We start from the raw sequence: 15,078 nt of genomic DNA on the forward strand, positions 1-15,078 counted from the left end.
GTTTTACCCTTCCTTATGGAATTATGTATTTAATCATTAATGGGTCTTTTGATAAAGTTTTTCATAATTTTTTTTTGCTGATTTAAAACCATGCTAATGTTTATATAGTTTCAAATATGGCAAGGTGAAACCACAAGTTGTATGGTGAATAGTACTTGCACAAATGATGACAAAGAACTAGTACCTCTACAGTGGAAAGATTATAAAGAGAGGGTTTCTTTTGTTGACTTTAATCTCAATGTTATTTCAAATTTTTATCACATGACTGAAGAATGGCTGTAAGTAATTATGGTTTGCTTTCTATAATACTAAAATAAAATAATAAAAATAATAATTGTTTTACAAGCTAAAGTTGGAATTCAATTTACATATACATATGTGTGTACTTCATAAAATAAAATACCTGATGCTACCAGGGTTAAATGTAGCATTTACAAGTGTAAGATGTTGTTCCTGGGATGTAAAATAATTACTATTGATATAAATGTTTTTACAAGCTCAACTACAATTTTGAATAAATATATTTAAAATTAAAAATTCACTCAGCTGTAACCTTTTGGTAATCTTTGTATTTCGGTTGCTTAGTGAGTCGGTATGTTAGCAAGTCGCAAAAAAACAAACAAGAGGGCAGGGGAAGGGAAATAAGGAGCTTTGTCGTAAGTGAGACAGGTTCCTATAGTTTTAAATAGAAAGAAAGAAAAACAGGGGAACCTTGTGATGTTTATACTAAACAAGGGTAATGTAGCATTTGCAATTTATTTTCTCTTTTCTTGTTTCTTAGATTAAATTCTTAAAACCCATAAACTCCTTCTATACCCCATTTTGATTAATTTATCACACATATATATATATATACTAAACAATTTTTTAACAAATTGTTTGATATGAAAGCAAATTTGTTGTATGGTAATCTCGAGTATTGCCTTTGATCTTTATCAGCCTGCAGCAAGCTTGTCCATTGCTGAAAAATGTCAGATGTATGACAGCATATTCAATGCTTAATTTCCCCCCTCTTTTCATTGAGGATTTTAACATTAAGTACAAACAACTGTAATTCATTTTACCATTTATATAAGCACCATATGTAAAAACAAAGTCTTTTTTTTCACTCCCCTCTAGGGTCGCAACAGTTTCAAAAAAATGGTAATTCCCTTACACATCAGTTTAAAAAACACTGGTAATTTCCTTTACACTTGAGTTAATGCAGGCTCAGAGAGGAGCGAGTCGAGAAACGGCTTCCAAGCTTCCAAGGGAAGGTTCGATTCGGCGAGTCTGCGATGGCTTTTCGGTGTACTATTGATACGGAAGCCGTAATCGTTGGTCATAAAGCAACTTCCGAGGGGCTAGATCACAGATGTTATTAAACACATATGTTTGTGTGAGTCTTTCATTAATTGATACGGACTGATGATCCCCCAGTGTGAAGTTGCTTGTACTAACAAAATGTGCAAGTATTGGCGCATGGTTATTTCTCGACTCGCTCCTCTCTGAGCCTGCATAGCTCAGTTGGTAGAGCGACGGTCCCGGCTTGACCGGAGGTCGTGAGTTCGAACCTCACTGCAGGCCAGTTATTTTTCTGGCTTGCTCTGCTTGCATCATAGATCGACAGATTCGGCGAGTCTGCGATGGCTTTTCGGTGTACTATTGATACGGAAGCCGTAATCGTTGGTCATAAAGCAACTTCCGAGGGGCTAGATCACAGATGTTATTAAACACATCTGTTTGTGTGAGTCTTTCATTAATTGATACGGACTGATGATCCCCCAGTGTGAAGTTGCTTGTACTAACAAAATGTGCAAGTATTGGCGCATGGTTGTGTCTCGACTCGCTCCTCTCTGAGCCTGCATAGCTCAGTTGGTAGAGCGACGGTCCCGGCTTGACCGGAGGTCGTGCGTTCGAACCTCACTGCAGGCCAGTTGTTTTTCTGGCTTGCTCTGCTTGCATCATAGATTGACAGATTCGGCGAGTCTGCGATGGCTTTTCGGTGTACTATTGATACGGAAGCCGTAATCGTTGGTCATAAAGCAACTTCCGAGGGGCTAGATCACAGATGTTATTAAACACATATGTTTGTGTGAGTCTTTCATTCATGGCAGGGCAAATTCGCACTTCTATAGATTACATCCACCTAAAAAAATCAATGTTACTCTTTGAAAACGACTTTAAAATGCTACTTACTTAGTTTTTATGTGCAATATCTGTTGTATTTTTTAAATCTGTAGTGTCATTGAGATTCGGTTGCCCGTCATTAATATACTATTTAAATTTACAGTTTAAAGTTATTTGAAAAAACACAGATTTTACCTAAGCAGAACAAATGCCAGAACTTACGTTATTCAAATATATATATTTATTAGGGTTAAAATTATTAAAATAATATTTTATAGGGTGTTTACCATATCCCATTTATTGCAGCATTTAAAGCAGTGAGCTATTTAGGTGATAAACTGTTTTTTTCTTTCGCTTCACACAGTTTGTACCTGCATTATGTATATACGTAAATATCATACAGAACAATTGCTGCTACAACTTACAGTTTAGCATTTGTTAGTCATACCCACATACAATATGTCACAGGTTTTCATTGTAGTAAAGGTGGAAGAGCCTACAGCTTGAATGACTGTTACTTTTATTTACGAGGAAAAATTCTAGAGATATGCAGATTATCATGCTCATTGTATGGAACAATCCCGGGTGTTTTGTCTAGTAAAATATAAAAAAAACGGGTATTTTTTGTTAGCACACAGCGAGAAAGCTATTTTTTGGGGGGTATTTGCACATAGCTAGAAAACTAATTTGGGCTCTTTTTGTTAGTACATGGTTTGAATAAAAACAATTTGGTTACTTTTTGTTTGTAAGTAGCTTGAATAAAACTCGGACACTTTTTTGTTCAAACATAACTCAAGCAAACATAATTTAAAATCTTTTTTGTATGTCTATAGCTTAAATGTAATAGCTGGAAATCAAACTAATTCAGGCACTTTTTTTGCATAAAGCTTGAACAGTAACTTTAGCACTTTTTTTGTCCGCCTGTAGCTAGAGTAAAACCTAATTGGTCACTTTTTCTAATTTGGCGCACTTACCTTAAAAATGTGTACAAGTGCCCAATATTTTGCAAAAACAATAAGCTTGGCGGGAAGGCAAAAGATAAAAAGTCATATATACGGTTAAAAAGTTAGTTTGTAAAGGGCATTAATAAAGCTAACTTTTTGGCGGGCTGGCAAATAAGAATCACAGACTGGCAATCAAGAACTAAAACTAAAATGTTTTTAATCAAAATGTATCCAAAATTAAATATAACGTTTAATCTTCAGTGGAGCGTTGAAAAATTCCTTTAGTTGTTTTTGTAGTATCAATAGCTAATGTAGGTACCTCAAGTACAAAGATTGTGTTAAATGATACAAAACTTTTATTTCACCCTAAAAGTTGCACTATGTGACACATTAAAAAAAATACTGTTTTACACAAAACCTAAGTGTTGTTTTAATTAATGGTTATTAGTAGGGCGATTATTTTTTGACCAAAAAAATGAGAAATTTTGACCTAAAATTTTAAAATTTTGAAAATTGTTGTATGAAGTACTGTATTAGTGTCTTGGGCGTCGCCAACCACACGTTTCAGATGTTATACTGACTATACCGGTTGAACACAAATCAGATATTTTTTTCGATTTATGCAAAACTCATGAAATGCTTATTGTTATTTTGTCATTTAAAAAAGACAAACAAACAATATGCTGGTTGTTTTAGAAAAATGTAAACAGTTGAAATAGGCCTACAACGTAAAAATAATTTCAAAAAATTAACAAAGATTTAGTTATCGAAATAGGAAATGGGATAATTGCAAATCACAAGTGAAAAAGACAGCCAATACTGTTTGAAAACATTTGTCTGAATCAGAGATAAACAACTATAATGCAAAAACGAAGTTCTAGATGAGGCTAATGTCATAAACTATTCTGCAAGCTGTACACCGTATATTGCTCCAATGAAGACATAATACTGTTAAAATGTTGTTGAATATAACTAAAAACTAAATTTTCTTGCTAATATTTTAACTAAACGATAGTTTTCAAAATGCTTTTGTTTTACAGTAGTGGTTGCGGTTTTTACGCAGACTGTCTTTGTCTTTGTTCATCTTGGATGTATTTCATATATTTTAATATTTTAATTTTTTACTATTTATTTGTACAGACAAACTGATGATGCCATTTATAGGCGAAATGCATATTTGTATTAAAGTTTTAGACCTTGCTGACTAATTTTTGTTCGGAGCGGTGTGCTTCTCAAGCTTTTATTAATAAATTTTAGAACTTTTATCGTCGGCATTATGTGTTCTGTTGGAGGGCCAGATTCTGTTGTTAATACACATACAAAGCGTATTACCAATAAAGGATTAAAATATGTTTTACCTCTTTTCATATGATAACTTTTTACATTTTAGACCTTCGTTGAACCTTATACATAAGTTCTGTGAGCTTCCAGTGCTACGTATGTTGGAAACTGAGATTGACTCATACATTGTTAAGAATTGCACTGATGAGTTTGACCAACGATGGCTGGATGATGATGGAGGAAAACTGATAATTGTGTGTTTTATAATTGTTAAACATTTGTTTTAGGGTTTTAAAGTTTTCAACCTTCTTCAATTCAATTAACTGAAATATGTGTGCTGTTTGTTGGTGTTCCAAACTAACAAAAAAATGGTTCAAAAAATATATTTAGAAATTCAAAGTTAGTATTTTAAGGCGAGTATTTTTTTCTTTAGTGGTTAGATACTCAAGTTGGGACATGGTTAAACAGTCTTTTTCAAAACAATTACAATCACAAAAGATGGATGCAAACCCTAAAACATTTCATGTTTACTTCATATACAAGGTTGAGGATAAGTGAGATGCTCAGCATCATCACAGGTAAATATATAGCAGATGTTCTGAAACTTTTATAGTTGCATATTCAAGATAAGTGCTTCAGTACCTGTTTTGACCCCCCTTTAGGACTACACAAATGCATGACCTTTACCACTAAGCACTTAATAAGCATACATATTGTAAGAATTTATTCATTATTATGTTGTACTATTGTACATTCAACTATAGTTTGTTTTTACATGATTTGCTTGTTAGATTGTTAAATTCAAATCTTTGCTTACATATGTTCAGAGTTTGGCAGGAGAGTGTCAACTAGATTAATAATGGTCATCGATACCAACCCTGGTATGATAGTTTTTTGCGACAAAGCCTTGTGGTTTTTAGGGCGCTGTAAACTATATATCATTTCTCAATGTATGAAATTCCTGGTGAAAAAATATAATAGGGAGCTTTCAATATGCCCTTTACAATAAAAACATGTATATTGTTTATTATAGTAAAGATATGTGACAACTGGCGTTACTTCATTGGCTATAAATCAAGATCTGTAACTCATCACCAAACTAGACAACTTAAAGGAAACAGTTTCACTTTACATAGTAAAGAGGCTTGACATTATGTACGTTCCAATTCACCAGACATACTCCTAACCCTGTAGCACTATTGGATTTACTTTTTTTGTGATCACATGAGACTCGCTTATATTTTTAAGGTAATTAAGTGTTACATTTATGACATTTAGAAGAACTCTAGTATTTTGTTTTGTTGCTTTGCAGATTATCCGGACAGCAGTCCTGTTTTATGTGATCTAAAGTTTTGCCTACAACACACCAGGTTACGACCTAGATTGATACAAAGCCTAAAAAGCGATTTCCAAAACAGGGTACTGCACCCAGGTAACATTCTTTTAACCATAATCATTGGTGGTTCCGCACTCCCCCTTTGTGCAAGTGCTAAATTAATTTTGTTCGTTTTTGTCACGGTTCAATTCACTGTCGGAACGGAATTTTTTTTAAAGTCACGCTTTTGCAAAACCAACATCCGAAAAACGCTTTTTTTTGTCTTTTGTTTGCACCTGGGTTGGGTCGACCGTATCAGCATTTTTTTTTCTCATAGAGAGTCTTTTTGTCGAGGTTGGCTGATCGACAAGTGTACAATGTACATTTGACACATTGCCGGGTTAACCATTAGGCCAGTGGTTATTTAAGCTGGGCGTGTGAGGTTCACAAGGGCGGCGAGAGTTTTACAAACCCCTAAAAACGACTACTAAAGCAGAAGATGTATTTAAATTTGTAGCTACATATTTTAAAAACAATGATATAAAATGGGAGAAACTTGTGGGTGTCTGCACTGATAGTGCCACAGATCGCAAAGTGGGTTTATTGCCAGGATAAAGCAAAAAGTCCCTATGCGCTGGGATCTCGTGATTTACCTAGAGTCTCTTGCCTCCAGGACTCTACCTGGTATTCTGATTTTTAATAACCGATCATCTTGCAATAATTATATGAGTTCAGGGCGAAATATGTGCACATTTACAAGAGTGTTAGTTCTGTGGCTATTGCACACTTTTTCCATTTTTATCCACTTACTTGTGCGAAAATGTTTTTTTAATCTCGTGAACATAAAAACAAAATCTAGAAACAAACTTGACTGTGAAGCCGATCTGAGATGTGCATTATCTGCTACTAATCCTCGAATTCAACATTTGGTATCCGAAAAACTGTTACATCCTTAGCATTAATGCAACTTACCGGAAAATAAATTGTTGCTCTGCTTTATGTTGTTATTTCGAAACAAGGTGGGGCGCGAGTTTTGTTAGAATTGTAAAAGGGGGGCGTGGCTCAGAAAGTTTAAGAACCATTGCAATAGGCTACTAAGGCTAGATAGCCTTAGGCCCCGGAAAAATTCGGTTCTCAATTTTTTTAAGGGTAAATTTTTGTAAAGCTGATAGTGATACAGATCCAGTATCAGTACAGTTTTTGCTTAAAAACAAATCCTGGTTACATTTAATACATGTTTTTATGTTATATTCATGTTATTTTCCGGTGAATATTTTCAATTTCTTATATGTATTTTGATTACTTTTTGTAGTTGTGTTTGCAAAATTAGGCACTTCTCTAGTAAGCAGCCTTAGGCCTACAGTGACCTTAATCCGGCCCCGACTCGACACATTAGTGATTAGTTTACACAAAATAAAAAAGTATAGTGCACAATTTACAATACTAAATAAAGCCTTCCTTGTTGGTTCTCGTTACAACGTCAAGTTAGTCGCCGTTGATGGCTGTCCGCTGTCTGCGCTAATATCAACAACGACCTCGTCAACTAAGTACAGTTCTCTAAAAAGTTGTTGAACTTTGACTGTCATGCGCATTTTCAGGTCTCCATTTTGTGAAATGATAGTTATCGCAAAAAAAATCTCCTCTATTGGGATATTCTAATTATCCAATATCCCGTGATTTTTGTGCAATTGACACAACGTTTTTTCCCCAACCACAGCTTGGATTTTAGCTGACCTGGTGCACCGCTGCGGGACAGATGTTGCGATAATCGTGACATAGTATCACCTAGTAAAAAAGTTATTTTTGTATTTCAGGGGCAGAATACGTGTCATAATTAAGCGTAGTATCGTATATAGAACTTAGGAAACTGCGCTGCTTACAGCGAAATTTTGTACCAAAATTAATCGTACATACTTATAGGGCCTCGTTTAGGTTTCCAGCGGAACAGAACGATTCCACACTAAGCGGTTTCGCAACTGGTGCTGGGCAAAAGTATTTGTGTTCGCTTCTCGTCTGTAAGTTTACCTTCACTGGACGTTAATTGGCTGTGACTCCAGTAACGTCAGGCGAAAACTGAGAGAATTATCTAAGTTTCAGGACCCTCCCTTGATGGATATGTATCGATTCGCTCCAGGCCATAAGCAAGTGTTAATGACAAAAAAACCCTTTTGTAAATTATTATCGTTGGTTTATTTTTACTAAATTGAATATCTCATATATATATATATTGAGATTTGTCTGTCGATAGGTCGAATGTCGTTATATTTGTTAAAAAGGAAAAATCAGAAAGACGGAAGACGGCGCAAACGAGCTGCATAGCCAGCTTTAAAGAAGACTGATAGCCGTAGTTGATATGCCAAGCGCGCTTCATTTGGCTTCTCGTTGGATCTTCCTAGGAAGTTAGGCGATGCGTTTGTTGTAAACAGCGGAAAACCCAGACAAAACCACGCAAAAATTTTATCAAACAAAATCGCACCATTTATCCGCGTGAAACTCTAACTAAAATAATCACTTTCGTTAAAAGAAATATGTTTGTTGCGAAGTTAGTCTTTAATCACACTGTTTAAAAAAAGTGAAATGAGAGACCGTATTTTGTCATTTGCGGATCAGTTTGTTGGTGGTGTTGGCTTTTTGTGAGTAAGTCATATTTCTAAATGTTACATAGTTGACATTTTGACAACGCTATAGTTCAAACACGGTGAAACTATTGACATTACTGTTTGTCAAAACAGAAAACAAAAGGGTGGTGAAACATAATATGTAGTAGTTAGGTCTCAGCTTCATGTTTTCTTACATGTTGGTTAACCACAAAATATATCACGTTTATTGTAAGTTTGTAACTTTAGTTAATTTACACCGCCGGGACAACGCCAGCAGGACAAGCGCTTTTTTATACCAAGTTCATTTGAAATCCGTTTTTGTAAATAAATTTTCGCGTTTTGTGGAATTTACTTTTGACACAAGTTTTTTTAGGAGTGAGCACACAGAGCATCATCTCGGTGTATATAAGCGCTGTAAAAGCTCTTCGTGAGTTGGATGATAGTGGGGTTATCATGGAAATGGTACTGGAACCTTACACAACATACCTCACGTAAGCAAACGAGATCCGTACAGTTTATATCACGTTTGTTAAACAATAATAATTGTTCACATACATGGGGTGTTTCTGAAGTCTATTTGTTTTATTACACCATCCCTTGGTCCGCATAAACCAAAAAACATTTTAGAGGTCCGCGTTGAAAAAAGTCTAAGAACCCCTGGGTTAAGTAAATATGTATAAACGAAGGATGTGCCAAAGAAAGAGTAAATCTTTTAACAGTGAATCAATTACACTAGTAACAAAAATCGATTAAAATTGTATTTATCTTTATATTTCTATTATTTCTGTATAACTCTGAAAAACAAGTTAAACTGTGTTTTGCGACGCCTTGGTTTCTGAATCTGATTAAAATCTTCCAAGGGCGCAGTACAATGATTCCGGATCTTATATCAGCGCCATTGTATCCTGAAAAACTACGAAGAAAACCTAATGTGTTATTTGTCGCTGGGTATAGGCCACTGACAGCGGGATAATTATATTCGCAATTCGTAAATTAACCCAATTTTTTTTTAAATACTGATCCAACGATTTAATTTTCAAGTTTTAAATCTTTGAAAAGAGTGCATTTAAAAGACTTATTAATTAACGAGTCCTGATTTCGAAATATAAGGGGCATCGAAAATAAGACTCAAACCAAAAATAACGTAGTGTTATCATTGTTTCAAAATATGATAAAATTAACTAACGGACGACACAAAAGTGTTGATGCAGACCTTAGTCCGCTTACTGTGGGTCGCGAAACGCTGCGTATAGTTGTAAGCAAAGCATCTATTTGTGTAGTTGTAAGCAAAAGCATCTATTTAAACAAATTGCTGCGAGATTCGGTAAGTAGCGAAAAAGATCACCAAATAGGGATGGGTTTTCCGAAAATAACGGATCTCTTTTCAGAGCTATTGAAGGCCCACTACGTAAAACCACTACGAAAAAGTGGCGGATTCAGGATATTTTATTTTAAGGTGAAATATTACATGGCGCCTTTATGCCCAAAACACTGCCATATCATATAATGTAAAACATACTAACAAAGAAGCATATTCGCGAATATTCGTGAAAAAATTTTGAAAAAAAAGTTGGCAAGATATATAGTTCGACTCTCAGGACCACATTTGGCAAGTGGGCCTTCCCAAGCTGAGCCAATTTAAAAATTCTTTGCCACACAAACTTAAAATAAAATGCAATTAATGTACGACAATCAAGCGGCCCACAACTACATGATAACACTAAGCTAGATATTCAAAAGTAACTCGCGGCTCACTAAAAATGGCTCTGCTGCCCAAATTTGGGCCGCGGTCCACAGTTTGCCGACCACTGCCCTATATCAAGTGGTAGTAGTGGCACTACATTGATACCGCAGGGTAACATCAGTGGCGATCCGATACCAAGCTAATGTTGCTATTTAAGACATTTGTTTGTCCAACAAAACATTTTCTAACTTAAAAAGTTAAAAATAAAGTTATATGTTACAATCGTTGCTTTTAACTCGTAATTTTCGGCCTAATTAATTTGAAAACTTCGCCTTTGACCTTTAATGTTAACCATTTTGCCCATTAGATTGTAATACAATGTCATTTAGTATCTGATCAGTACTTTATCTTAACATATCGACAAAAAAACAATAAAGTGCGAAGTATCGGTCATTCCGAATATCAACAATCGCTGATTGTATGACTGGTGATACGGTTATTAGTCGAGCAAACTATAACTATGTAGATCGATGGCGTCTTCCTTAACACTCGTCTCTACAGCAATGGAACCTTGGGTAGCTTTGACTTGTTCATCCACAGACAACGAGATGATGCTGTACGTATGATCATGCGAGGATTGCTAGGCGACGATGGTAGTAACGACCTGGCCACCGAGTTAGCTGAAAGACACAAACCTAACGATGGGAGAAACTACAACGAGACCGCTACGAATCATTACGAAGACTGGCATCCCGATCCAAGGGAAGCCGACCCAAGTGAGTTAAGAGGTGTTAAAGTTTTTTTAGTTAACCTTAATGTATGTAGAATTTTTTTTTAATGTATGTAGAATATTTTTTTCTCCTTGCGCGGGTAAAACGTTTGTGTAATAACCTATATATTTCTGTAAAAGTGTATTGAAAATTCCTTTTCCTGCTACTTTTGTGTACTTTAACACTAATATAGACAAATCTGACAAATCATCACGAACTTCCGACGTTGTGACTCTTTTCATTCGAATGTATGGAAGCAAAGAAAAGTTCATTAAGGAATATCAGGTGGTGAAAACGAATTATTCTTGTCAACACTGTTATGCATTTAAACATTTAATCACTACATTACAAAACAAGTCAGAGTATTTTTGTGCAAAAACAGGTTGTTACCGAATCATAGTTCGTTTGTCGGAGTGCTATTCGCTGCTGATTACGTCAAAGTAAAATGACACCGACAAAAACAACCATCGTCCTGGCATTTTTTCCTAAATGTTGATGTTTGCATCAGCTTGCGCGTTGTCTAATTTTAAATCCAGCCGCATGACAAAGCTTTGTGCTGTTCGATTAACATAACATGGATTTATCTCGAGCTATGGCTTATATCAGGGGTGGGCAAATGTATTTAATGGAAGAGCCATTTGCAGAAAATGCAAGTACCAGAGAGCCTCAAAGTCATTTCAATACAAAAACGTTAAATAATGTAAGTTCAGCAATAATAACAGAATTGTAATATAACAAAACGGTAATAATTAAAGCAATTAAACAATAATAATAAAAACGTTAATAACAAAATAACAAGCACAATATTTATCAATATCAGTCTTTTGTTTGATTTGCATTGACTTGCTGTTAACTAACTCGGATTCTACTGTACATCTAGTGTTACGTCATAAACGAAATGCTGGCCTAAATAAAGAAAAGAAAAAGAGGGAAACCTTAATTACCGGTATCTTGGTAGCCTTTACAATTTTTTTGGAATTTTACGATTCGGCAAGAAGAGCCACAAAAAACATGCCGGCGAGCCGCAGTTTGCCCACCCCTGGCTTATATCATTGTTCTCAAGAAGATCGCCGACACTAAGAACGTAAATATTGTTTAACATCAAGTCAGCTTATGTTCTAACAACGAGGTTATTTTATATGCCGAGCATAGCACCTGTTAACAGGTCCTTGTTTTCAATCAACAATCAGAGGTTATTGATATATATCTTTATAATATATTCTTTGGTTAAAACAGATCAGACTATTTTTTACTCAATTGTCTTTAATGTTATTTATTAAATATTTACTACTTTATATTAAACATGTACTTCTATGATACCTTATTTTCGTTTATTTTCCTGTCGGCACGGACTTTAACTGCCAATTTATTTATTTACTTGTCAGAAATTGTTAAGCAAGCGTCTTCTCCAAACTTGGTACGCCGAGAAAAGCGAATCTTCTGAGATACGTAATCTCGAACTTCTTAAAGTCCGCTTTGGCGAGGACGACATGAATAAGTGTGAAGTTATGCTCAAGGTATTTGAAAGTCAATTATTTTGACTAAAGTATAAGATTGGTTAGGTTTTACACATCAGATCAAAATTTGTCCTCGTTTAATGCACTTTAGTTGCGTTTAGTGCTAGCTATAGTTCATAGCTTATCTCGTTATGTTCATCTCTTGGTTTTCGCTTTAGATTAATAGCAAATGTATTGAACAGTTTATGCTGTGGTTTTAGCCTCATTTTTTTTAATTTATAGTCAGTCCTTTTCCATTCTGAAATCATGCTAGGTTTCTTTTTAATTTTCGGCCATTTTTTTAAACCCTACTTTTTAACTAAACCAGAAGTTCTTAATGTGCGTCGCGACGCCCTGGAACGTCGTTTAAATTTTTCAAGAGCGTCGAACAATGATAAGTTTTCCTATCTAAACTAAATTGCGTTTATAAATGTTATTGTCCTACTGGAGCGTATCTAGAAATCGAAAAAAGGTCCCGAATTTTAACTTAGAGAATTACCCAATTTTCCGTATGACCTTATTGATTAATGACGTCATAAAAAGTGACTGTAAAGATTTCATAAATAGGAAGAAAATAATAAGAAACAGCCAAATAATGTCCCGCGAAAGCGAACCGTTGGATGCAAAGTGAACACGTGCGTCGTCGACACTCCTGCCAGGAGCCATAATACGAAACCGCTTACTGTGCAATCGTTAACTTTATTTTGAAATCTAAACCAAGACCGTGAAATATGTGTGATTGACTTTGGTATATTTATAATTCCATTGTCAAGTTGAACGGGACAACACTAATTTTCATGCAAGCCTTTCGCCACCTGCGATACCAAACGAAGAGATTTTTCCTGGTGTTATTATGCCACAATAATCTGAACATTGCAGCTATGCGCCAAGTCAGCTAAAATTCAAGCTCCTGTTGAGGGAAAAAGAAATGCATCAATTGCACACTAATCAAGTGGTTTTAAAACAGGCCTTTAGAGAATATTTTTTCGGTAACTATTATTACATAAAAATGGAGACAAAATACGCACGACAGTGACAGTTAGACCACTTTTTAAAAGAATCAGTTAAAAAGATGCTGTTGTTAGCCCAACATCGGATATTAGCGCAGAGTGCGAACAGCCTGTAACATTAATTGCGTCTAACTCGACGTTTTTAGCGAGAAAAAAGGAAGAAGTCTTGATTTAATGTCGTAAATTATGGACTGTCCTTGGAAGGCGACTGAGAAAAACTATCCTGCGTTTACGTTAGACCCTGATTTTAGTTTCGCATTAGCTTAAGACGCGTGACCCAATTACATTAAAAATCATTGCCGCTTCAGACAGTAAGATGAACCCTGACAAAAACGAACGAAAACGATAATGACACGTACAAAAAAGAAGGGGGGTCCGAACTCTGTCCCATGAAATTTGCATTCGAAATCATTGCTACGAAAAAAATGCAGCAATTGATTATAATTTTCTGATACAAATAAATAGAAACCAGTAAAGTTGTTATCGCTGTTGAGGCGCAAGTCGTATAAAATAATCCAAAGGCGTTGCAAGAAAAAAATTTCCTTGTCAAACTTACGTTCCATGGGAAAATATTTCATGTAAATTCTAAATATAATTTTAACCCAAAACAAAGAATCTAAAATCACAAAGAAAACTAAAAACAAAAGAATAACTAACAATTACTATAAATTGACGTAGTAAGTATGTAGTGGGGGATTGTGGCAAGACCCGGCCCGCGGCCGTATGTTGCCCGCCCCTGCTTTAGAGTGTTGTTGTTGGTAGAATTTGACTTTTAATGCGTTTGTGTTTGTCTGTAGCTACAATGAAAACATGTTGGATTTTCTATTACTTGTTTAGGATATGACCGACAGCAAGCGAATCAATTCATATGTTAAAGAAGAATTCTGGAAAAAAGAAAAAATCAAGGTAAAACTGAAATGTAATAAAAAAAAATAATAATATAAGACGTTACAAGTCAAGTAATAATGTAAATGCCTTGGAAAATAATTTGACTTGCAAAAATGCAACTGAAGTTGAGTTAATCGCCAAAAAAAAGCGTTTATTTAGTTTAAACTGGCTTTCACAAAGCTGCTTTAGGGGTTCTGCGCGAACATCCTCTGTCTGAAACATTAACACACTGCCTACCTATAATCCTGTATCAGTAGACATCAGTACCAAACACGACATCTGGTTTTTCTACCGAAGGGAATTAATAATTTTGCAGAGATGCAAGATGTAATTTCTTCCCAATTGCTTTCAATATGTTTACAATAATCAAATAAATGCGATATAGTTTCAGGGGCATTATGACACAAAACCCATTGGTCAGAGTCTTTCCAAAAAAGTGGAGTGCTTCGTTTGTCACAATATAGCACCCAGCAGCTTGGTTTCAATTGTGAAATTCTAGGCTAAGTCCCTTTTCCAATTTTTTTGTTTTTTTGATTGGGGCGAACCGATTATTATTTTATTGTATGGTGGCTGTGGTGTGTCACACATTTGTAATAGTTCTGTACATTCGTTAACTTAACATAATTTCGGAGATGTCATCATTTTGAGCCCATTCGGGTGACAAGGCAGCAATCATTTTAATAAAACTTTTAAAATCGATGTTCGTTGGGTTAAAGTTGTGTTTTATTGCCAGTTGTTCATACTTAAGGTATTCGCCTTTAGAATCAAGTAAGTCGTGAATTATTAAGCATTTCCGCATCGACGAGAGGCTTAAAGTAAAATGGTAAGCCTGGGGGATATTTTCTAGGAAGTATTGACTTCACGTAGCGCGAGCTGTAGATACAAATAATAATTGATTAAAATAGTAAATAACGTCATTAGGCTGAAAATTTTTCGTTAACATGAGCAAACCGAGAATCAAATATTACTCGCGCCTGGAAG

At 35.2% G+C, this 15,078-nt stretch overlaps 1 protein-coding gene across 1 annotated transcript in view; it reads left to right on the forward strand.

Annotated features, from left to right (window-relative positions):
• Positions 1-15,078, forward strand: part of LOC146136281 (anaphase-promoting complex subunit 2-like) — a 31,585-nt gene that overhangs the window by 9,375 nt on the left and 7,132 nt on the right. The window contains exons 4-12 of the mRNA XM_083395479.1: positions 109-278; positions 4,444-4,588; positions 4,768-4,912; positions 5,647-5,766; positions 8,623-8,740; positions 10,534-10,709; positions 10,897-10,988; positions 12,089-12,220; positions 14,047-14,115. Coding sequence (XP_083251605.1) covers positions 109-278; positions 4,444-4,588; positions 4,768-4,912; positions 5,647-5,766; positions 8,623-8,740; positions 10,534-10,709; positions 10,897-10,988; positions 12,089-12,220; positions 14,047-14,115 — 1,167 coding nt within the window. The remainder of the gene's footprint in view (positions 1-108; positions 279-4,443; positions 4,589-4,767; positions 4,913-5,646; positions 5,767-8,622; positions 8,741-10,533; positions 10,710-10,896; positions 10,989-12,088; positions 12,221-14,046; positions 14,116-15,078) is intronic.

The sequence above is a fragment of the Ascidiella aspersa genome, chromosome 8 (assembly GCF_963924565.1).
Source record: "Ascidiella aspersa chromosome 8, kaAscAspe10.2, whole genome shotgun sequence".
NCBI classification, from domain to species: domain Eukaryota; kingdom Metazoa; phylum Chordata; class Ascidiacea; order Phlebobranchia; family Ascidiidae; genus Ascidiella; species Ascidiella aspersa.